This window comes from Bicyclus anynana, chromosome 23 (assembly GCF_947172395.1).
Source record: "Bicyclus anynana chromosome 23, ilBicAnyn1.1, whole genome shotgun sequence".
In the NCBI taxonomy this organism is placed as follows: Eukaryota; Metazoa; Arthropoda; class Insecta; order Lepidoptera; family Nymphalidae; genus Bicyclus; species Bicyclus anynana.
Window position 1 is genome coordinate 7,201,235 of NC_069105.1, and position 24,170 is coordinate 7,225,404.

The 24,170-nt window shown below is 36.7% G+C and overlaps 1 protein-coding gene across 2 annotated transcripts; it reads left to right on the forward strand.

Annotated features, from left to right (window-relative positions):
* Positions 1 to 24,116, forward strand: LOC112056060 (toll-interacting protein). Of its 2 annotated transcripts, XM_052888814.1 has the most exons (9): positions 1 to 200; positions 1,599 to 1,712; positions 7,436 to 7,511; positions 12,334 to 12,445; positions 15,448 to 15,562; positions 16,494 to 16,580; positions 17,845 to 18,060; positions 19,401 to 19,534; positions 21,161 to 24,116. In XM_052888814.1, exons 1-8 carry the CDS (start codon positions 153 to 155, stop codon positions 19,509 to 19,511), a joined length of 879 nt encoding a protein of 292 aa, XP_052744774.1. In that variant the 5' UTR covers positions 1 to 152; the 3' UTR covers positions 19,512 to 19,534; positions 21,161 to 24,116. The 2 variants fall into 2 exon arrangements, with proteins under 2 accessions (XP_052744774.1, XP_052744773.1); XM_052888813.1 differs by having other exon boundaries at positions 2 to 200; positions 19,401 to 24,116.
* Positions 24,117 to 24,170: the final 54 nt, after the last annotated feature.

Below are 24,170 nucleotides of genomic sequence, written 5' to 3' on the forward strand. Positions count from 1 at the left end.
TCAATGTCAAATTAATTTGTTAGTGGAGTGATCGTCAGATTCAGATTTCTCATTTCGCTATTTTGTGCAAAAATTTCACAGGCGACACTTTATTGACGAAGCGTTTTGTTTACTCTATAACACTGTTTCAAATTTTGAGGCAAATTACTGCTATGACCTCGACATTGCCAAACGACAGGAACGAGGAGCGGCGGCGCAGGGTGAGTCGCAATTTGCACAACAAAAACATTAGCTTTCAGTTTCCATTTGATTCCGACCTATGATTCATTTCATGTTACTGCGCTTCTCTTATCTTTATTGTTAAAAACATAATGGGACAGGTGTCTCTGTATTTAAACCGGTTACCTTTTTGTTTTTACAAAGATACTTGCAGAACAACATTTGATAAGATGTTTATTTATTCATATCGTATTATTAGACAAATGGAAAATATAATTAAGTAGCGGACGCCCGCTACTCTAGCGTAAAACACTATTTATCGACAAGTTCGAATACGGTAACCATGGATTTTTTCCATATAAAAGGTTGCCTATATTCTGCAGCAAAATCCAATTTCATCTAAATCGGTTTAGCTGTAAAAAAACTGCCAATTTTTAACAACTAGCGGCATATTTGTTATTGTTCACACCAAATTCTGGAAGATGGCTTGAAGAAAGACGCCACATCACCTTGGCTTGCCTAATGATGTGACAGGTACCAGTGACAGTAACAGTGATTGTATCATTATTTTATGGTAGAGAAAACACCTCTAGCAGGTCCTAGGATTTGTGACCTTGGCTGTAGGCTTAAGGGGTCCCTGTAGAATGAATTGACACTCACCTCCCCTGCCCGACATGAGAAACTTGTAACATAATTCATAGTTTTGTCATGAGAAAATATTATGTTCCTCTGTCCACAGACTAAGTCAATATACAATTTGTCTTGAATATAATTTGAAAAGTGACAAACTCTCATAACAAAGTTTAAAACAAAAACAAGTGATAGATTAAAAAAATGAAGGGGCTTTTTTACAAACTTGCAACCTTCTATTTATCTACATTTTTAAGAGATTCAATTTATCTCTATACCAAGAATCATCAAAATCTATTCAGTGGTTGAGCAATGAGACAGATGGTAACAGACTGTATGTCTGTTTGTAACTTGGTGTCTGTTACAGTGACTTACTTTCTCAATGAAATTCTTAATGAAATTTTTTCATGTGGATGAAATAATGTTGATTTATAGTATTCAATGTGTACTGTTTACATATCCAGCCAAAAGTATCGGTGTCCAGCTTGTTTATTAGGCATTTATTAGGCTTTTTACATTTTGCAAACACAAAGATATTGATAAATATTTATTTAGAATTTAATTTTGACTGATTAATAATACGGAGATTCATTACACAAAATCCTTTACAATGTAGGGTGTCCGGTCCAACCTTTTAACCCAAATTTCTGGCCAACCTGGATGTCCGGCAACCTGGCTAGTCTGTCTGGCTATTAGCTATGGCGACCTGGCAACCTTAGCTGTAGTATAGTTTTGCTATTTAATTTTTAGTGTAGATAAATTACCTTCTACATTCAGCCTTAACACTTAATAGTTTATACTTCTGCCAGGTATTACTGGGGCCGTTACCATCAGGATTCCTGCGAGCTGATGGAACAACAGACACGCTAGATGCAGATTATCAAGCAGCCCTCGCGCTCCAGCAACAGTTGTGTGGTGCTCAGGTAACTCATCATCTCTTTCCCAAATCCCGCTTAAGTGGAGTTGGCACAATGTCCTGTCAATCTCTATTACTTGTTAACTCATTATCCACTCTGTTTACACACATGTCCTCTTTCACTCACTTCAACCATCTCTTCTTTGGCCTTCCTCTCTTGTGATCTTCCACTTGTTAATTCAACTATTTTCTAGTAGTATGACTCTCTTCCCGCCATAATACATGTACATACCAAGCTAACCTTTTACTACTCAATATTTCTGTGACTGGCGCCACTTTCAGTCTTCCTCTTAATAAATAATGGATTTATTTATTCACTTATTACATTATTATTCACTCAGTCCATATTTTATCAATTCTTGTCAGGTTAATTAGCGAATAAAGTTGTGTAGAAACCAAAAGGGGTGTGGATTTTCATCCTCCTCGTAATGAGTTAGCCCTCTTCCATCTTCGATTGCATTATCACTGACCATCAGATGAGGTTGTAGTTAAGGGCTTACATACTTGTAATGAATATAAAGAAATCTAGATTATGATTCATTTATATAAAGATTGTGTTAATCAGTTTTCTATTGGCTCCCAAATATGTTTTTACAAAATAGTTGACTAAAATATCAGCTAAATAAACTGAAGCACATTTCTATCTATCTTTCAAAATAACTTTTTTAATTGTGAACAAAATAATGTCAATGCTACAATATATTAGTGTAAAACTGAAACCAAATTGGTTGAACCAGTTCTGACTTTAGCATACACAAAAAAAAAACATAAATAAATAAACAGTAAAAAAATTTAAAAACTATATTTTTGGATATAGTGTCAATGTATAAATTGCTTATTGAAATAATATTTAATGTACTAACAGAGGCATTTACGATATCAATTAAATGTATGTAGATGTGTTGTGGTTTTTATAATTTTTTTTACCTTGTTAGTGCAAACCTTGGATAAACTGTTTTCCTGATATTATCACAGTTATGCTTATATATTGCTGCCTATTGAATCATGATTTTAACTTACCATTCAAAATAAAACAAAATCTTTTGCCACATCTGTCTGTCTGTTTTCCATAAAATTAATAGCTACCAGCAACGAAGAGTCCATACAGGCCGATTCCCGCCGGGCTACCTTCAAAAATCCTTACATACATATTCATTGTTGAAATGAATATGAATGGATGTATTAGAAACCGCAGTTTATATCAAGCGGAATGTATTTTTTTTTCTGTGGGGTGGCTTACCTTCGTCAAAATTACATCCTTCTCCACTGATAGCTACTGAATATTTTCACGCACTTTTGAGCTAATACTATATATAATGAGTCATGAGAAATGTTTAGGTATATAATTTATCAAGGTTTCGTCGTTATCAACCCATATTCGGCTCACTGCTGAGCTCGAGTCACCTTTCAGAATGAGACTTTACACACGCAGGCAATTAAGAAAATTCTCTGGTATACAGGTTTCCTCACAATATTTTTCCTTCACCGTTTGAGTCACGTGTTATTTAATTTCTTAAAATGCACACAACTGAATAGTTGGAGATGGTTGCTCAGGACCAGATTTGAACCCACACCCTCTAGAATCTGAGGCAGAGGTCATACCACTGGGCTATCATGGCTCATATAACGGTTTAAATTGCTTGAAATATGATAATTATGATAACAGAACCAAAAATTAATTTATTTTACAAGCACTTTCAAAACGTCAGGTAATAATATTATTAGATAAAGGTGATAATAATTACTCAAATATTAAAGTTACGGGGGTTCCAAACGCGCCTCGGTTCGAGAAGAGCCCACAACAAACTCAGTCAGAAGTTTTGACATGGTTAAAGTCACAGTGTCAGCTAGAATTATAAATATGTAAATTGATTCAAACATATTCAGTAACATGGCACTCACAATATCAATAAAGAAATCATTTAAATTATCATAACATTACGCACACTATCTTAAAGTATTACCAACTGGCAATTAATATTATCAGGTCTGTCTGATAAAAATTAAAATTCGTGAGGTAATTGAGCAAATGAGTAATACATTTTACTAAATTGAACTGAGTGCATATTTAAAATTTAAATGTTTAAAACCTTTTCAGTAAATAGTGATAGTGTAGTGTTAAGTGTTATTGTATCATAAACAAAGTGACATTTAACAAATAATTGTTATTATTATTATTATCAGCAAAGATGATGACGGTAAACACAATTGAACTATTTCTTGATTTCTATCAATCTATACTAATATTATAAAGAGGTGTTTGTAAGTTTGTAACAATTCTTTGAAATGGGGTAATCTTCGGAACTACTTGGTCGCTAACTATGGGCCTCATAAGAAGGCTTAGAGTCACACGATGGAACGAGCTATGTTAGGAGTATCTCTGTGTGATCGAATCAGAAATGAGGAGATCCGCAGAAGAACCAAAGTCACCGACATAGCTCAACGAGTTGCGAAGCTGAAGTGGCAATGGGCGGGGCACATAGTTCGAAGAGCCGATGGACGTTGGGGTCCCAAAGTGCTGGAATGGCGACCCCGCACTAGTAAGCGCAGTGTTGGCCGACCCCCCACCAGGTGGACTGACGACATCAAGCGAGTCGCAGGGCTTCGCTGGATGCAGGTGGCTCAGTATCGTGATGTTTGGAAGTCCCTACAAAAGGCCTGTGTCCTGCAGTGGACGTCCATCGGCTGATATGATGATGATGATGATGAATCTTCGGAACTACTGGTCCAATTTTAAAATATCTTATATATAAAATTCTCGTGTCACAATGTTTGTTCCCATACTCCTCCGAAATGGTTTGACCAATTCTTATGATATTTAGTAGGCCTGAGTATCAGCAAACATCTATTTTTCAAACCCCTAAACTCTAGGGGTAGGTAGGGTAGGTAGGGGTTGGGTAGGAGTAGAAGAAGTGCACATAAGTCAAAGCGATGCTTGACCGGGTCCGCTAGTAATAATTATAAGTTTAGGTTAAAATTATATTACTAACTTGCAGACGCCCTGCGGTTTCACCCCTGTAGCTTCTGTTCCCTTTGGCATAAGGGGATAAAATATGGCCTATGTTAATGTAAAGATGTAGCTTTCTAATGGTAAAACAATTTTTCAAATCAGTCAAGTAGTGCTTGAGTTAAATTGCAACAAACAAAAATCAACCATCTGCTAATTTATATGTACAGATTTACAAGTACCGGCACCTTCGACTATTAATAACAGGACCTGCCTCGTGCAAAGATCAAAAATCAATGATCTAACGCGTTTATAAAATCTGTTACTATAGAATCGATGTTTCATTGTTGTAATCGTTTTCGTCATTTAAAGAGCTGTAATGGCATAAAAAACGGCCAAAAACTTGTAGTTTAGTAAAAGATGAAGTAATGTTTTATTTGTAAGTATTTCTACCTTAATTTTATCAAATTTGTAATAAAAACAATTTCTAAATAGTATCGATTATTTTGACGGAACAGCAAAAATCGATCAAGTAATCGAACATTCTTTGTATATATTCTGTGGATAGGCTAAGCGATGTGTTTGTTAGTGTGTGTAAAAAATACGCGTGTGTGTATTGCGAGTCATATTTATAGTTGTGTGTAGTGTATGGACACAGAATATATTTAATAGTGTTAAATATTTTCGATGTGTGAGTTTACCTCGCCCCCTCAAATAACGACAGACTTTTTTGTTGATGAATTTGGGTGCGAAACAGGTCCATAGTCTAAATAATCAAAGGCCGGCACGAATCTCTAGCGCTGACCGATTTTGCGCAGAAGTCAAAAGTAAGGATTCATGGGTGGGCTAGGGGGATGAAGGGTGAGCGTGAGTAGCGGCGGTTGGCAGTCTTATTTCGTCCCCCACAAGCTGCACCCCGCGCACTTGTAGTGTACCGCGTGTTTTTTTTTCCTGATTGTGTATGTGCCGTAGCCTCCTTATTAGGACTTCAGCGGCGTCACCGGGGGCTTTGGGCGAGCGCATAAGCATCGCCTGATGGGCGATACAGAAGCAGCAGAGATGGGTGAAACGACTCTCTCAGGACTTTTCATCTGAGACTTACGGCTTAGAGGGACGTTTGGGATATTGTGTGCGTGTATTGTATGTGCGACAATTTCGATGCGCAGAAATCCAATCAGCGCGTCCAAGTGACGTCACTGATATCCCATTAAGGTGTTTTCAGATAGCATGAGCGAAACGAACTGTCACCCGCACCATGCTATCTGAAAAAACACTTTAAGGAGCCTACGGTAAATGCACACTCAGAAAAATTACCGCAAGCATTTCGTTAGGCGTTTGACTACTTTTGAATGTATTGATGATTTATGAGACGACGGAAAAATGAAGTCAATATTAACTAATTCATACACAAAAGACAAAGATTGTGGGGATGTTTGTAAAATAAATAAGGTTCGTAATCGAATATTTTTTAACTAATTAAGTTGAAAAATCATATATTTTTAGATAACTTACATAAAATATGCCATTTTTTTATAATCAGAAGTATAAACATAAACGCACAAATAACAAACATATTTGTAATTTTGTTTCACAAACAAAATCTAATGATCATACAATATGACGTCACGATTGTACCGTATTTAGTATTAAGCGTATTTGGGCGTTCCTATGCAGCAAATATACCCCTGTATGTACGAAAGTAGCTAGCGCATATACGCAGTTAAGTCTATAAAATTGCTCTACTATTAGCATCATCATCATAATCATATCAGCCGATGGACGTCCACTGCAGGACAGGCCTTTTGTAGGGACTTCCAAACATCACGATACTGAGCCGCCTGCATCCAGCGAATCCCTGCGACTCGCTTGATGTCGTCCGTCCACCTGGTGAGGGGTTGACCAACACTGCGCTTACTAGTGCGGGGTCGCCATTCCAGCACTTTGGGACCCCAACGTCCATCGGCTCTTCGAACTATGTGCCCTGCCCATTGCCAATCATCCGAAACTTGGTCGTTAACTATGGGCCTCATAAGAAGGCTCAGAGTCACATAGCGAGCGATGGAACGAGCTGTGTTAGGAGTATCTCTCCGTGATCGAATCAGAAATGAGGAGATCCGCAGAAGAACCAAAGTCACCGACATAGCTTAACGAGTTGCGAAGCTGAAGTGTCAATGGGCAGGGTACATAGTTCGAAGAGCCGATGGACTATTAGCATACTTTTAAAAATATTCATCATCACCATATCAGCCGATGGACGCCCACTGCAGGACATAGGCATTTTGTAGAGACTTCCAAACATCACGATACTGAGCCACCTGCAACCAGCGAATCCCTCCATCGCCCGCTGTTTGACTGAGCCTTCTTATGAGCCTCATAGTTAGCGACCAAGTATGAGGCCCATAGTTCAATATATTATGTACAATAAAAAAACGTCAAAATACCGAATTGTATGTACTCTTGAGACGTGATACCCTACTGGATATGACCTCTGCCTTCGATTCGGAGGACGTAAGTTCGAATCCGGTCCGGGGCATGCACCTCCAACTTTTCAGTTATGTGCATTTTAAGAAATTAAATATCACATGTCTCAAACAGTGAAGGATAAACAACATGCAAAACCTGCTTATATGAGATGTTTTTTTAATTCTCTGCGTATGTGAAGTCTGCCAATCCGCATATAGCCAGCGAGGTGGACTAAGGGATAAACCTTCTTATTCTGAGAGGAGACTCGTGCTCAACAGTGAGCCGAACATGGGTTGTAATGATGATGTACTCTTTGTCAGATGCCAGCAGCCGGTCCCCCCCTGACGGCGAGGCTGAGCGTCACTATCGCACAAGCGAAACTTGTGAAGAACTATGGTAAGTGTTTATTTACATACTATACTACACGCTTTATAAGTGTCTATTTACATACTATACTGCACGCTTTCTTGATGAGTACTGTTTTTTTTATTCTTTACAAGTTAGCCCTTGACTACAATCTCACCTGATGGTAAGGTAATGCAATCTAAGATGGAAGCGGGCTAACTTGTTAGGAGGAGGATAAAGGAAATCCACACTCCTTTCGGTTTCTACACGGCATCGTACCGGAACGCTAAATCGCTTGGCGGTACGTCTTTGCCGGTAGGGTAGTAACTAGCCACGGCCAAAGCCTCCCACCAGCCAGACCTGGACCGATTAAGAAAATCTCAATCGGCCCAGCCGGGGATTGAACCCAGGACCTCCGTCTTTTAAATCCACCGCGCATACCACTGCGCCACCAACAATCAAACCAACATGTTTACCAACAAACAAATTAAAAATGAGGGTACAAATCACTAGTCATTTCACACCTAATAATAATTATAATTAACTTGTTCTTATATTAATGTGATTAATTAGCTTAGAACAATTAGATATGGTTAATATATTTTATATAACATTTTATAAACAAACCATGCATAATGTAAAATAAATAAGTTATGAAATGACATGCGTTTTGTACCTTCATTTCTAATTTCTTTGTTGGTTAACAGTACTCATTAAGAAATGCTGTAGTAAAGATGCCCGCGAGATCGCCCGCGTTTATTGAAAAATTGGAATGAATTTTGGAAAATCCTTTATAAGCGGACACCTACGTAATGCGAAGGAGCTATTTATTTATTTATGGTAGGGTAGGCGTAGAGTTAGGGTGGGGGTAGGGTAGGGATAAGAAAGAAGTGCATATTAAGTCAAAGCGAAGCTTGACCGCTAGTAGACCGAAGCTAGTTTTGTACAAAAATCAATATAACTTAAAAACCGTAAAACTTTAACATATATTTCGTTATTTTAGCAGGTCTTGGTGTCAGCTATCACCTTGCTAAGTATTTCGTACTATTTACGGAACAGCCTGTATATATTGAAATGAAAAACAAAAAACAACTATATAATAATTTCTTTATTTTGCTATTATCCGCGAAAAGCCGTGCAATTGCATGTTGTAGAGTCACAATCTCCTGAGGATGCTCCGGTTTCGGGGTGAAACGTACGTAGAGAGTATTTTGTAGGACCTGGGTGACGTTGTCGCATAGGTTCGTCGACTTTTCGCGGATGATAGCAAAATAAATTAATTATTTTATATTCATGATGAACTTCCGCAAAGTAACGTCTGCTTCTATCCAATATTTAAAAAAAAAACAACTATCTGCGTGAATTTTTTGAACTCGATTAAAAACAGTATCGCTTTTGTACGTTGTCATGGTATCAGACTACATAAGCTCTGAAGTCTTATAAATGCTACACATCGAGACGTTCTAATTACAACGTACATTACTGACCGACCTCATAAACATCGGCCAAGTGTGAGGCTGGGTCAGGTACACGAGGTTCCACTTGGAATATGGCTTGAAACGGCCATATCTTCGTCATTTTGTAAAGGCTAAAAGTTTGTTGAGACTGCTGGTTGGTGACGTCATGTACTCGTATGTGCGTCTTCGAAGGTAATTAACGAAATTATTATACTTAATAGATAATTATTAAGAAAAAATTATAAAATGCCAGTAGAACTCGCCCACAGATTGTTTCGCACGTATATTTTTTTTTTTTTTTTTTTTATTCTTTACAAGTTATCCCTTGACTACAATCTCACCTGATGGTAAGTGATGATGCAGTCTAAGATGGAAGCGGGCTAACTTGTTAGGAGGAGGATGAAAATCCACACCCCTTTCGGTTTCTACACGGCATCGTACCGGAACGCTAAATCGCTTGGCGGTACGTCTTTGCCGGTAGGGTGGTAACGAGCCACGGCCGAAGTCTCCCACCAGCCAGACCTGGACAAATTAAGAAAATCTCAATCTGCCCAGCCGGGAATCGAACCCAGGACCTCCGTTTTGTAAATCCACCGCGCATACCACTGCGCCACGAAGGCCGTCATTATGTCACCGTTAGATTGTAAAATATGTTAGTTTGTAATCTCACTCGTGATATTATAATCTATCGAAAGTGAAACCGTTAAAATGTCAATCAGAGTGCCTAGTGGGAGTTTTCAATATTTTCATACTATTACTATCGCGTTGACGTAAACGCGACTTTGGTGAGGGGGTCGTCTCCTCCCGAGAGTGTCGGGTGAGGGGGTACGGGCCTCGAGGCTTTGCCTCCTTGCCCGAGTAAGACGCAGGGGAACTTGCTCCCCCGGTGATTTCTTCCAGCTCCTTTCGGGGCTGAGGCATCTTGGCCTATGAGTTGAATTTTTTATTTATTACTGTCCTTCAGCGCGGCGATGTCTTGTCTGGTGCTTGCGTCATTTATATCGTCGTCTCCGCTGCCTCCGGTGCCTACGTCTTCTGAGATGGCCATTTGTAGAAGCTCACGAGGTAGAGGACGCCCATTTGGTGGTCTTTCGCAGTGCGGTGCTATACCATGTAGATGAATGTGCGGTCCGTTATCCGCTCGCGCGAACACTACTTTATATGGAATTGAATCAGTTGTGCAGTAGTGCCACTAGATGGCACTGTTTCAATTCCTTAAAGAATCGCGTTTATGTTAACGTGATAGTATCAATATGAAACTGCCACTAGGCCCTCGGGATAAATTTACCATAGTGTTACAAAAATATTACAGCGGGCATATTAAAAATAGTAAAAAATTTCAATGGACAAATCAAAGAAAAAAGAAAGATAATTGGAGGGGTGGCCAGTACGTTTCCTAATTTTTTTAACACTGTTCTTCAATTATTAAAATGTTGTTTTTTTAATTATAAGTATAACTAGCGGACGCCCGCGACTTCGTCCGCGTAAAAATTGATGTAAACTTCTCTAGGGTTGGGTAGGTTTACGAGCAGGGTAAGGTAGAGGACCTTACCCTGCTCGTAAACCTACCCAACCCTACCCTACCTTACCCTACCCCTACCTTACTCCTACCCTACCGCTAACGCTAACCCTTCCCTCCCCCCACCTTACCCTACCCTAACCCTACCCGTAACCTATCCATACCCTTTTAAATATTGGATAGAAGCAGGCGTTACTTTGCGGAAGTTCATCATGATTATATAATGATTTACGTAGAGAATATTTTGTCGGACCTGGGTGAGGTATCATCCGCGAAAATTCGGCGAACCAATGCGACTGGTTCGCCGAATTTTCGCGGATGATAGCAAAATAAATAAATCATTATATATCCATACCCTATCCTACCCTACCCCTAATCTACCCATACCCTATCCTACCCTACCCCTAATCTACCCCTACCCTACCCCTACCTTACTCCTACACTACCGCTAACCCTAACCCTTCCCTACCCCTACCTTATCCCTACCCTACCCGTACCCTACCCCTATCCTACTCCTCCCCTACCCTATACGTTCCATATCCTTCCCCTACCTCTACCTTGCCCCTACCCTACACTACCCCTACCTTATCCGTACCCTACCCTACCATACCCTACACTTTCCCTAAATTACCCCTACCCTACCTCTATCCTACCCCTTCCCTACCTCTATCCTATCCCTACCCTCAGCAAAATTGGTCCAGCCTTTTGTGCGTGGTGCAATGACCAAAAGACTATAATTTCCCAAGCGACTTCTATGCTAATACTATAAAGAGGTAAAGTTTGTGTGGTTGTCGGGGGTAATCTCTGGATCTACTGGACCGATTTGGAAAATTCTTTTACCAATAGAAAGCTACATTATTTGCGAGTGTCATAGGCTATGTTTGGTCCTCATATTCATACGGGAACGGGAACCACGTAATTGAAACCGCGGGGCGTCATATAACGGCAATTTCTGCGACTTTCAGAAATTTTGTATTATCTCCGAAACTATATAACTAATTAACATACTGTAAAGAGCAAATCTTATCTCTATAATATCCTTGTGATTATTAAATGATTTATTTTGATAAGGATTTAAGTTTAGTTGTGTAAATAATGACGTAAACCTTAGTTTAAAATTTAAATAATTTATTAAAGTACTAAAGGTACTATATCTGCTAAAATATAAAAGATAGATATATGGTGTTGCGGACTTTTTTGTAGAACTTTTAAAGGTTCAAAAAGCCTCCATACATTTATTTCAGTTATACGCAATGGTTGAGGCAGCGCATGCGAATAAGTAAGTTTTTCGGTCTGACCTGTAAGAGAAAACCCGCGATATCTCAGTAGTTATATATGATAGAAATATAAAATATAGCATATAGCACTCCCCGATAACGTAGCATTCTACTGGTGAAAGAATTTTTAAAATCGGTCCAGTAGTTCCGAAGATTACCCCATTTCAAAAAATTGTTACAAACTTACAAACTTTACCTCTTTATAATATTAGTATAGATTTAGCCAAATCTAAACTTAGGTTAGGATAGAACATGACCAACAATTCTGGTGAACCACGTTGAAATTAACGTAAACTTTCAACCCGTATTACACCACTTTAGGGGTTGAATTAAAAAAAAAATTGAATCACATTATATTTCGTATCTTTTTATGATTTATCTAAAAATGAAGGACTTTCCAAACAAACTTTCAACCCCATTTTACCCCCATCTGTTTATTTTAGTGTCAAGGTCCCATTTACCATTAGGTATACCAAAACTCATCTTGATCGTATCAGCTGTTTAGCCGTGAAAAGGTAACAGACAGATAGACTTACGCATTTATAATTTTAGTATAGATTTCATAGATTTAAAACAGACTTCCAATGTAAGACGTAACGTAACGTAACTTTGTCTGTTAGGTCTGACCCGCATGGACCCCTACGTGCGCCTGCGCGTGGGTCACTGCATATACGAGACCCACACGGACCCCAGCGGTGGGAAGACGCCCCGGTGGAACAAGGTTATACATTGGTAAGTTATATTTAGGTCTGACCCGCATAGACGTTAACGAGAAGTTTATTTTTATTTATTTTTTACAAGTTAGGCCTTGACTACAATCTCACCTGATGGTAAGTGATGATGCAATCTAAAATAAAAGCGGGCTAACTGTTAGGAGGAGGATGAAAATCCACACCCGTTCGGTTTCTACACGGCATCCTACCGGAACGCTTAATTGCTTGGCGGTACGTCTTTGCCAATAGGGTAGAAAGGGTGGTAACTAGCCACGGCTGAAGCCTCCCACCAATTAAGAAAACCTCAATCGTCCCAGCCGGGGATCGAACCCGGGACCTCCGTCTTGTAAATCCACCGCGCATATCACTGCGGCACGGAGACTGTCAAAAATTTTTACGGTAACTTGAAATTTTTTCACAGCTTTAATGTATGTAGTACCTATATGGTTTTAACTTCAATTCGATTCCTCAAAGCGTTCCCGAGATAAAGGGCTTTTATAGACAGACAGACTGACAAACTTGAAGTGATCTTACAGGGTTCCATTTTTTTTTTACTTTTGAGGTAGGTACAGAATATCTGTTTACCTTGCACTGTTAGATTCGTAACATAAAACCTAGAGGAATATTACACCATTGTTCGCCAGTAGTTATTGAAAAATATTATGCAATATTTGAAAGAAAGAAAGAAAGAAAATTATTTTATTTGGACACACACACACACAATACACAAAAGACAACAAATACCTAAAACAAAAGACAGAAATTTTAAAAATATAGTAAACTAATAATTTAAAGATATTAAACTAATGATTAAATTAAATCCAAAAAAAAAAATGATGTGTGTGGTACCAAAATGGTCTCCACTCAGCATGTGCTACGCTAGTGATGGATGCACCAGCGCAGCGCTGGTCTTCCGTGGAACCATGTGGTGACGCGGGCGGAAACAACAAGAAGAAGTGTTACTAATTGATAATTAATAATAGGGTCATTCCACGTCAAATCGACCAATAGTTGCACTCGACCCCTTTCGATTTGGATAAATTTTGGTCAGAAGTTTTCTTTTATCCTATAACGAAGTTCTGCCGAAGAAAAAAAATTAAAAATTTTTTTTTCAAAAGTTATGCAAAATCCAAAATTTCACTATTTTCCATATTTTTTAAATTTATGTTTTAAAAATCTCGAAAACTATTGCAATTAAAAAAATCGCTTATGGTAAACTTCAAAGGGGATACTTGGGGCTATTAAAAAAAAAAAAATTCAAAAAAAAATTTTGAAAAATCTCCAATTTGTGAAATTTTGAATTTTTGAAAATTGTCAAAATTGACCGTCGACAATAAATTTTTGGCTCAAATTTTTTTGTGTACTACCTTGTACCAATCTTAAAAGATCCTGAAATTTTTGAAACTGTGTTTTTTGTTTTTTCAAAAATATGAATTTTTGAAATTTGTTAAAAAAAAATTTTTTCTTAATTTTTTTTTTTTAATCAGTTTAGGCGAATCGCGTAATTTGAATATTTTGAACAGTTGAAATTTCATTTAGTGGCATAATGATGAGGAAAAAAACATTAATGATATTTGTTTATTATTGGTTATTAATTTATTTAATAGGGCTTTTTACGTGTAAGTTTACTTGACATTCTGTTACGAAAATTTTTTTTTCTTCAATTCTTCAGTTACTGTTGTTGCTCCTTTTCTTTTTCTTAACCTGAAAAATGTTAATATGACTCAAATCTTTAAATCCAAACTTAAAATAGATAAAGTACTAACACAGAAATTTCAGATTTTTACCTGCTTTTAATATCTGGTTCTTCAACGAACTCGTAGATATCTGTATTGGAGATTTTTCAAAATTTTTTTTTGGAAATTTTTTTTTCTAATAGCCCCAAGTATCCCCTTTGAAGTTTACCATAATCGATTTTTTTAATTGCAATAGTTTTCGAGATTTTTAAAACATAAATTTAAAAAATATGGAAAATAGTGAAATTTTGTATTTTGCATAACTTTTGAAAAAAAAATTTTTAATTTTTTTTCTTCGGCAGAACTTCGTTATAGGATAAAAGAAAACTTCTGACCAAAATTTATCCAAATCGAAAGGGGTCGAGTCCAACTATTGGTCGATTTGACGTGGAATGACCCAATAAGAACATAATAAATAATTATATATATATATACCTTTATAATTATATATATATATAGTGTGTTAAATAAATTATTAGTAGTTGTCAGTGAGAAATATAATATAGAGTAGAAATAAATAAAATTAAATTATTATTTCTTACTAAAATAGCCGTAACGTACGTATGTGAAAATATGTTAACGATTTCTTACATATTTTGTCACGAAAATAAATTCTAGCCATACAATTCTAACTAATTTCACTTAAAGTATACGAAATGTTACAATATAAGTGCTTACTTTTATTGTTACGTTTGGAGCGATGTATGCTAAATTATGTTTTTAATAAGGTTAAATATATGGCACATTTAGGTTGAGGCCAGTCGCTCTGGCCATGTTGTATATCGATTTTCTTTCTACAATCGCTAACGCTTTGTTATCTATACTAATATTATGAAGAGGAAAGATTTGATTGTTTGTTTTTTGTTTGCATTGACGTGCCTCTGAAACTGGTGTGGTGTAACTAAGTAAGGTGTGATAAGTACTTTTGCCTTTTATCCATTAATTACGGGACCCCCTGTATACTCTTAGTTATTTTATACGCTATCTACGCGAGTGTGTCAGTTAATGTATAAAACAAATAAAACCCCCGAAGGTCTTAAACTTATTAATTACACTCTCGATCAAGTCATTAATATTCTCTTTCTGTGCGTCTTCATTTGAGACTCGAGTATATTTGCAAACATTCGGTTATTCTTCCCCACTTTCAACTCCCACAACTCAACCGATTTTCATCAAACATGTCTAAGTACACTCGCGCATAAGTGATCTTTAATACAAAAAAAAAAAAATTTGCGTCGGGGTTTTATTAAAACAAGTAAATACAGGATGTTCTTTGTCCATCTAGCCTGCTGCCGCCCGGGGTCAACTCCATCTACCTGGAGATCTTCGACGAGTGCTCCTTCACCATGGACGAGCTCATCGCGTGGACGCACATTACTATACCGCAGGCGGTGCTTAATGTAAGTCGTGAAATAGGTCGATTTATTACTCCTTAATAGCTCAACTGTAAAGGGTACTCGTCACCGAGAGTTTGTGGTTCGATCCCGCCCGCTATTGTCGTACCCACTTTTAACACGATATCTTTTTGCTGGTGGGTGGCTTCGGCCGTGGCTAGTTTCCACCCTACCGGCAAATACGTACAAGCAATTTAGCATTCCGGTACGATGTCGTGTAGAAACCGAGAAAGGTGTGTGGATTATCATCCTCCTCCTAACAAGTTAGCAAGATTTCATCTTGCATCATCACTTACCATCAGGTGAGACTGTAGTCAAAGGCTAACTTGTAAAGAATAGAAAAAAAAACCAAGTATAATTGAAACAAATGAATTTTGACATACAGATAAGCTTTTGCCATTATAATAATGAAAACAAAATAGTTTGATGAAATGAATGATCATTAGATGTTTATACTCGACATAGAATCATCATCATTATCAACCCATATTCAGTTCACTGCTGAGCTCGAGTCTCCTCTCAGAATGAGAGGGGTTAGGCTAATAGTCCACCACGCTGACTTAATGCGGATTGGCAGACTTCACAAATGCAGAGAATTAGGAAAACTGGTATGCATTAAACCTCACGATGTTTTCCTTCATCGTTTGAGACACGTGATATTTAATTTCTTAAAATGCTCACAACTGAAAAGTTGGAGATGCATGCTCCGGACCGAATGCGATCCCACATCCTCCGGAATAGGAGGTAGAGGTCATATCCACTGGGCTATCACGGCTCTAGCAAATAGTATGACTAGCTGACGCCGTGAGGTTCCCGTTGCCGTAGGAATACGGGGATAAAATATAGCCTAAAACCTTCCTCGATAAATGGGCTATCTGTAGTTCCTGAGATTAGCGCGTTCAAAACAAACTCTTCAGCCTTATAATATTGTTTACAGGGAGAGACTCACGAGGACTGGTACCCGCTGAACGGCAAGCAAGGGGATGGCGTCGAGGGGATGATCAACCTCGTACTCAGCTATTCTGTATGTATATTGTATCTGATTCCGATATATTGTCAGAGATGACATCAATAATAAAGGAGAATGCCCAGCCCCTGTCCAGGTCTACTCTAACCACGCAATTTACTTATATCTAAAAAAATCTTGACAATTTTACTCTAATAATGAAATTATTGTTTTATCAAAAAAAAGTATGCTACAACATTTTAAATTCATCTTTAATTTGTCCAAAACGGGGACGAGCCGAGATCGTTGACCATACAGCCAGAGTCTTAGGATAATTATTTTCTTAAGACTTATGATTGGTTTGTTTGTCCGTTTTCTTGTTTGTTAAACTTGTTAGTAACAACAAAAATTATACAGCTTCAAAATGTTACGTATGGTAGTGTTAATTTTTGGGAAGCTAGTGGTGTTACATCTCCATACGCCAAGCACATAAAGCTGCTTATCATCATCATCGCTACCCTCCTCCCGGCCCTCGCGGACCATCGCGACTGTTAAGGACTAATTGACCAAGCTATAATATATTCTAAACTACATATCCCCTTAATTGATTATGAAACACGGCTAAAACTCATGTGATATTACGCCGGAGTATGCCCGACTAGTTTCGGACCCATACCCTTAGTCATGAGCTGGTTCTTGCATTGCGGCACGATCCAAACTGCGAAAAGCGGCTGCGCGGCGCGTTACTGCTCGCATCGGTCGCTGGGAGAGGGGTTGAGTGGTGGGGAGTGAAGGTGCCGTTACACTCTCCGACGGTTCATTAATGTCATCTTCAATAGACTCGTCTTCTTGTAAGCAAAGTGTTAGTAGTTTTAGCCGTGTTTCATAATCGATTAATATGAATAACACTCACGATAGTTTAATTTCTAAAATACATGTCCCCTCTTTAAGGAGAGAGACCCAGCCCTTTTAATAGGCCTTAAAATAAGCTAATAACTCAGACCAATTATAGAAGGACCTGTATCGCACTCATAGTCACGAACAAAATTGTCTGTCATTTTCTGAAGAAAACGAGCTTAGATTTGGTATATATCTTATACTAAACTAGAAGTTTTTGCCCGTTTTTTACACAATTCAATTACACAAAAAGGTATTTTTACGGAGCTCTTTAACCGACAAACACGATTACAACTATTTAACATCAATTCTATAGAGACTGTTTTTGTAATCGCATTAGATCGTTGATCATATACTTTGACAGAAAAGTAACGTCTAGCGAGGCAGGTCCTATACAATAATTGGTCTGAGGCTAATAATGATAATGATCATTGTGTCTATATAGGTGGGTCCAGCGGCCGTAGCAGCGTTCCCGCCAATGATCGTTGTGCCGAGCGCCGGCATCGGCGGCTACGCAGCCATGCCGGTGTACCCCGCGACTGCGGCGCAGCCCTACCCGCCTCAGCAGCCCTACCCACCGCAGCAGCCCTACCCACCGCAGCAGCCCTACCCACCACAGCAACCGCTCCAGCAGCCCCTCACCGCCGAGCAGTTGCAACAGGTATACCAGTACATACAACACTAGATATATACAGGCTGATCCCTGAATTTTTAAAATCACACTTCACACTATCACACTTCACATTAATATTATAAAGGCGAAAGTTTGTGTCAAAGTGTGTAAGTTTGTAAGTATGTTTGTTCCTCTTTTACGCCTGACCGGACCTGTATCGCACTCATAGTCACGAACAAATTTGTCTGTCATTTTCTGAAGAAAACGAGCTTAGATTTGGTATAAATCATAAACTAAACTAGAAGTTTTTGCCCGTTTTTTACACAATTCAATTACACAAAAAGGTATTTTTACGGAGCTCTTTAACCGACGAACACGATTACAACTATTTAACATCGATACTATAGATACAGTTTTTATAATCGCATTAGATCGTTGATCATATACTTTGACAGAAAAATAACGTCTAGCGAGGCAGGTCCTATACAATAATTGGTCTCAGCTTTTACGCTGCGGCTACTGAAGCGATTTGGTTGAAATTTGGAATGGAAATAGATTTTACTCTGGATTAACACATAGGCTACATTTCATCCCGGAAAAATTCGTGAAAAACTAAATTCCACGCGAAGTCGCGGGCATCCGCTAGTTGCTTGATAAATAACGAAGTTATGAGGTAACAAACATTAAAAAAAAAATAACATACGCGTCGAATTGAGAACCTCTTCCTTTTTTTTTAAGTCGGTTGGAAAATGCTGGTGACTCTCTAGCCCGTATTAGGTGGACGTATGACATTAAGCAGATAATAAGAATGATGACAGTTTTTTTAAATTGTATATAAATTAGGAGTATGCTAATAGTAAAGCAATTTTGTAAAAGTAACAGGATATCTGCGATCATTACTTTCGGAACTAAAGGTATTTAAAGGGTCAGATTTGCGGCACTGCCACAGATCCCTGAAAAACACCCCATACAAAATGGTACGAACTAATGACGTCGTAGGTCATAACGATCGTTAGATTTGTATGGGAAAACAACATTACTAATATCTTGGTTATTTGTGCGTTTATGTTTATAGTTCACTTATTGAAAAATGTCACAATTAATGTAAGGAAGCTAAAAGTCTATGAATTTTCATCTAATTATGATAACAGATTTTTAAATTTTATAATTCTATTTATTTTGCAAATAACCTGTCAATCTTTGCTTTTTATGTATAAATTAGTTAACATTGACCTTATTTACCCGAATGTATAATAAAAATCAATATATTCAAACTTAGTCATCATCCCCATTGTGTTTGGAAGTCCTTTCAATAGGCCTATGTCCAGCAGTGGACGTACTCCGACTGACTCCGAAGACTATGATCAATGTAATTGTTTATTTTTCAGATCGAGGAGATGTTCCCCAGCATCGACAAGGAGGTGATCAAGTCAGTGCTGGAAGCCAACCGCGGCAACAAGGACGCCACCATCAACTCCCTGCTGCAGATGTCGGAATAGACCCTCGACATCAACACCTGCTTGTATGTACTGCTGCAGCCATATTTATAAAAAATTATTAAAAGAAGATGTCCCAAAATTGCCCCAGGTGAAATGAAAAGAGACCCACTAAAATAAATGTGTTAAAATTAGCTTACAATTTTTATATCAAAAGATATAAACAGAAAACTAGAAATAGTGGTGTTCTAAAATCATTTTAATTTTTCCTTGTAGATATGTAAGTAAAAGTTGTTAAAATCAAAATTCATTTATTTCAAATAGGCTTACTTTACAAGCTCTTTCAAAACGTCAGGTAATAATATTAAACTTAAGATAATGGTGATAATAATTATTCGAAAACTTAAAATTATACTTATGATACTCAATACATAGTACACAATTACCCCGATATCTAGTATCAAAAAATAAAATTTATAATTAATCTAAACATTACAATCAACCCAAAGAGTTTCATTGAGACACATTAACTTTTTTGTCTGGGGCAAATAATGTATGGAGAGTGGGACATCTCATTTTAACATCAAACTACTTCAAAGTAAAGTAAACTTCATATAGTATTGATTATATCCACTTCACTTTGAAGTAGTTTGATGCTTAAATCTTAATCCATGTTTATAAATAAGGCCGATAGTTTAACCGCTTAATTGAGTCCTCGCCCGCGCGGTAGGACAGCCGGGAGTGAGAGAGAAACATATATAAAATCAAATGAAAATATGTCAAGAGTTTATTGACATATTTTGCTGACCCCACTTATGTGGGATAAAGTAAGATAGATCATGATGATGACGATGATGATGATGATGATGATGATGATGATGATGATGATGATGATGATGATGATGATGATGATTATGATGATGACGATGACGACGATGACGATTATGATGACAATGACGACGATGACGACGACTACGATGACAATCACGACGACCACGATGACGAAGACACTGACGACGACGACGATGACAATGACGACGACGACAATGACAATGACGATTACGACGATGACGAATACGATGACAACGACGACGACGACGATGACGACGATTACGATGACTACGATGACGATGACGATGACGATGACGACGACGACGACGGTGATGATGATGATGATGATGACGATGATGATGATGATTATGTACATGTTTATATCAATGAAATAAAAATACACATTCCGTTTCTACATCGCGCGGGAGTAGACTCAGTGAAGCAGTTTGATTATTGTTTAGGTTCACTCGATAATATTGTCAATAATATAGGGTAAGGTGTCTTGAGTATCTCCTAAAACATTGTAATATTCAAAATTCATTAATTTCAAATGAGCTTTTGTAAAAGCATTGCCTTTTTTTTTGAAAAAATAAAAGCAATACTTTTACTACAGCAGGGTATAGTTAAAAATATATTGACAATATTATTAAACGTGTGTGGTTAGCCTACATCTACTTGTATACAGTATGTTACAAGAATATTTACTTCACCAACCATGGCTTAAGCTACATACTTTATTTATATTAATATAAACTGACAGTAAAAGTCAGTAAATTATGTGAGGTGTTTTGACGACTTTCTGTCCACTCTTCCCTGTAAGTCTCAAGCTGGAAATATATTGAATTAAATTTCACGTTGACCAACATTGAATTCAATTTCAGGTTGACGAACATTAAACTGAATTTCACGTGGACGAACATTGAACTGAATTTCACGCGGACGAACATTGAACTGAATTTCACGTGGACGAACATTGAACTAAATTTCACGCGGACGAACATTGAACGTTGCTTTTGCACCTCACATAAAAAGGATTTATCTTATTCTCAAAATTATTATTTAAAGAGGAATATTTATTTCTTTCTTTACTATAAAGCTGTGATTCTTCTATAAATGCTAAATGCATTGTAGGGTAGCATAAATAAATGTATGCCTTGTTAAAGGAAATTTTGTCGGTCGGTATGTGCCTGACATATTAGTAAAAGAGGGAATGTATACCGACGCATTGCGAGTAAATTCTATTAAAATATTATAAATATCACTAACATTTTAATAGTTATGCCTTATTGTCTACTTAATGCATTAGTTATGTATAGTTTTTCTATACAGAACTAATGCATTAATACTTTTATTATTATGTGAACTACTTTTTGTATAGTGATTAATATGAAGAAAGGTACTTTTAGTGTATAAATGAATAATACAATTAGTCATGCACTTCAAATCGATATAAATGTTATTAGCAAAATATAATTAATATTAGGTTGCACTTATTAATATACAGTATGTTAGAAAACCTTGTCCGATCCGGAAAGATCATATAGACATTTCAACATTTATCAAAAAAAAAATATCTATTGAAAAAAAAATATTTCTTAATTTTAGCAATAAGTGTAAAATTTAACTTAAAATCCTCACAAAGCTAGAAAATTTTAGAAATTGGCAACGCTTATTGGTACGTAGGTATTACCTACATACCTATCATGGCAGTTTTGCCGGGTCTCTTAGTCAGCAAAGGTCAAAAGCGGTAGAGGATGCTGCACTTCAACCCAGCGCATTGTAAAAAATACCTATGTTGGGTACATTTTTACAGATAAATCCTAAAAACATAATATAAAAACATAATGAATATATGCACATTAACCAAATTGACTTTATTTTCTTGTGATGTTTTAAATTTTTCTCTTATTAGTTTTATGTATAGAAACAATTCAAATAACTAACTTAAATACACTTTTAAAGATCTCTCAGGGATTTTTCAACATACTGTATATGAATTTTTATCCGGCCTCGACACATTGACACACTCTTGTGCAGGGTCTATGATGTGAAAGAACTGATATAACTGGTAAATGAAAAATACATTTTGTCGCACATTCATAGACAATAAATAAGCATCGTAGACAGAGTCATTGTATATCACTTGTCTATGGACTTCTACAACAAGCCCATTGTGTAAATGTGTTGTGACATTAGATAAAAATAAAATATATTTTATGAACTAAATTTGTCACTTCAGCTTATCTGCAATAAATGTAGTTTATTTATATTAAATTCATTCCAAATTAGCCCCAAAAGATTTCTAAAATTACATAAATAAAATTTAATTACTATTTGTGATGGGGTCGTATTGTAACAGCCCTTTTTATAGACTTATGACCATCGATCTCCTATTAAAAAGTGGATGCACAATCAGCGACCAAAAAACGTCCCCACTCAATGAGTGCCATACACAACTTCTTGGCACTCAATTCAAGTAGTCGCATTTGCAAATTCAACCTTAAACTCAACTCTTAAGGTTGAATTTGCTCTGAATTTGGGATTTTATTGAATATTAGACTATATTTAAAGGCCTTTAGGTATAATTTTCTTTACCAATAATTCCAAAACTGTCAAAGCAAAATTGGCCAGTCTTAAATGAAATTTTCTACATGATTGTGCGTCCTTTTATTATAAGAGGTCAATGCTTATGACTTATTAAATTATCATATATGGCCTGACCTGAAATATAAAGAAAACCAATATTGAGTATTGCCACCAATCGTGAGTCCTACATAAAAAGTGTGTTTTTAGTAAATCTGATAATTTTTGATGAACATAAAGATGTAAAATGGGTGTAATTTTGCAACCCTGTCATGGTTATGATTGTTAAGAAAATTGGTTCTTTGTTTTCCGAGACAAACTTTTATTTTTTTGTTCAGGCTATATATAATTATAATACCTATATGCATTTTTGTATATTTTATAATGATATAATAGTATAATTGTTTTTAATTTTAATGTTAATATTTTGTTCAGTTAATTACTGTTTATAGAAAGAGGTCGCTTTGTTTACAATGTTTCAACATGGTGTAACATTTATGCTATTTTATGACTGCCTAGTTAGTCCAGTGGTTTGCCCATGGGACGTAGGTTTGTGAGTTAAGCAGAACTTCATCTTTGAGTTGAGTTTAAGCCCTCATTCGCACGTGGTTTAACAACAAATTAATAAGCGTTCAAATACAACAAAAAAAGCATTCCCAAATATAATTTCTTATACCACGACGCATTTGTTCTAGCAGTGTTGCATTTTCAATTTTGGGTGTTGGAAATAGACCTTCATTTAACTTCATACTTTACTTGAACTTGAACCCTTTTTTAACGTCCGTTAAAAAACTCTCGTGCGAATGAAGGCGCAAAAGTGTAAAACTTTCCAGCTTCGAGGTACTACTATAATTTAAAAAAAAAGATATTTCTTTTATTTAATTATAGTAGGTATTCCCAATTATTAAAAAAAAACCCTTAACCTAGTGATTCGATGAAACATGGGTTCTTGACCACTGGGGTAACAAGGCGTTTAGGTAAATAAGAAAAATTAAATCAATTATTATGAATTGTTTATGATCCATGTTATTTTTTATTACCAACATTAATTAATAGTAAGATGTTTTGTAATACATTAAACTTATCGTAATGGCTTCACGGCTAATTTGTGCCAAATCATTTGCCATCGACGATTAGCTTGCGTTTGCGCGACCGCGTCGCAGAGGGTGATGTTTATTGTCATTATTGTCCTTGTTGTATTTATTTGTAATTATATTATACAATGTAAATGAAAATAAATTATTATTTATCGAATTAATGGTGTTTCATTTAGTACTGTTTTTTCTAATGTTAGGCTAGATCCACATG

Excerpts from the sequence above, each read along its gene's own strand:
- LOC112056060 (XM_052888814.1), top strand. The coding sequence starts at position 153 with ATGACCTCGACATTGCCAAACGACAGGAACGAGGAGCGGCGGCGCAGG. Across the intron at positions 201-1,598 it reads ACGAGGAGCGGCGGCGCAGG|GTATTACTGGGGCCGTTACC; the intron begins GTGAGTCGCAAT and ends TACTTCTGCCAG. Across the intron at positions 12,446-15,447 it reads TGGAACAAGGTTATACATTG|CCTGCTGCCGCCCGGGGTCA; the intron begins GTAAGTTATATT and ends TTGTCCATCTAG.